The sequence below is a fragment of the Aptenodytes forsteri genome, unplaced genomic scaffold (assembly GCF_000699145.1).
Source record: "Aptenodytes forsteri isolate BGI_AS27 unplaced genomic scaffold, ASM69914v1 Scaffold441, whole genome shotgun sequence".
Taxonomy (NCBI): Eukaryota; Metazoa; Chordata; class Aves; order Sphenisciformes; family Spheniscidae; genus Aptenodytes; species Aptenodytes forsteri.
The window spans coordinates 4,991-5,509 of record NW_008796198.1 but is presented as its reverse complement, the minus strand read 5'-3'; the positions used below and the strand labels follow the sequence as shown (position 1 = coordinate 5,509).

The 519-nt window shown below is 67.6% G+C and overlaps 1 protein-coding gene across 1 annotated transcript in view; it reads left to right on the top strand.

Annotated features, from left to right (window-relative positions):
• CSRNP2 (cysteine and serine rich nuclear protein 2) overlaps positions 1 to 235 on the top strand; it is a 4,594-nt gene extending 4,359 nt beyond the window's left edge. Inside the window, 1 exon segment of the mRNA XM_019474345.1 lies at positions 142 to 235. Within this exon segment, the coding sequence (XP_019329890.1) occupies positions 142 to 235 (94 nt within the window).
• The last annotated feature ends 284 nt before the right edge of the window (positions 236 to 519 follow it).

Below are 519 nucleotides of genomic sequence, written 5' to 3'. Positions count from 1 at the left end.
GCCCCCCCCCGGCGGGGGGGGGGCCCCCCCCCCCCCCTTTGCCTCCTGCCGAAACCGGCCCCGTTGAAGGTCTCTGCGCTGCGTCTCGAGGGGCAGGACCCGGGGGAGGCACTTCTGCGAGCTCCCCTTCCCTCTCCCCAGTGGCTTGATCCTCCGCCCTCGCTCCAGCCTGATCCCGGCCGAGAAGAAGCGTCTCCCCTCCGTCCCCCTCCGCCATTTACCCGACTCCGGATGAGCAAATCTGCTCTTTTTAAGGAGGGAATCGATCTGCGAGCTCCCCTTCCCTCTCCCCAGTGGCTTGATCCTCCGCCCTCGCTCCAGCCTGATCCCGGCCGAGAAGAAGCGTCTCCCCTCCGTCCCCCTCCGCCATTTACCCGACTCCGGATGAGCAAATCTGCTCTTTTTAAGGAGGGAATCGAGGGGGGGGGGGAGCAAAGAGCCCCCGATGCCCACGAGCTTCCTCTGCCGGAGGGCTGGGTCCAATACCCCTGACGGCCCGCCGCCCTGGCTTCTCCCCGG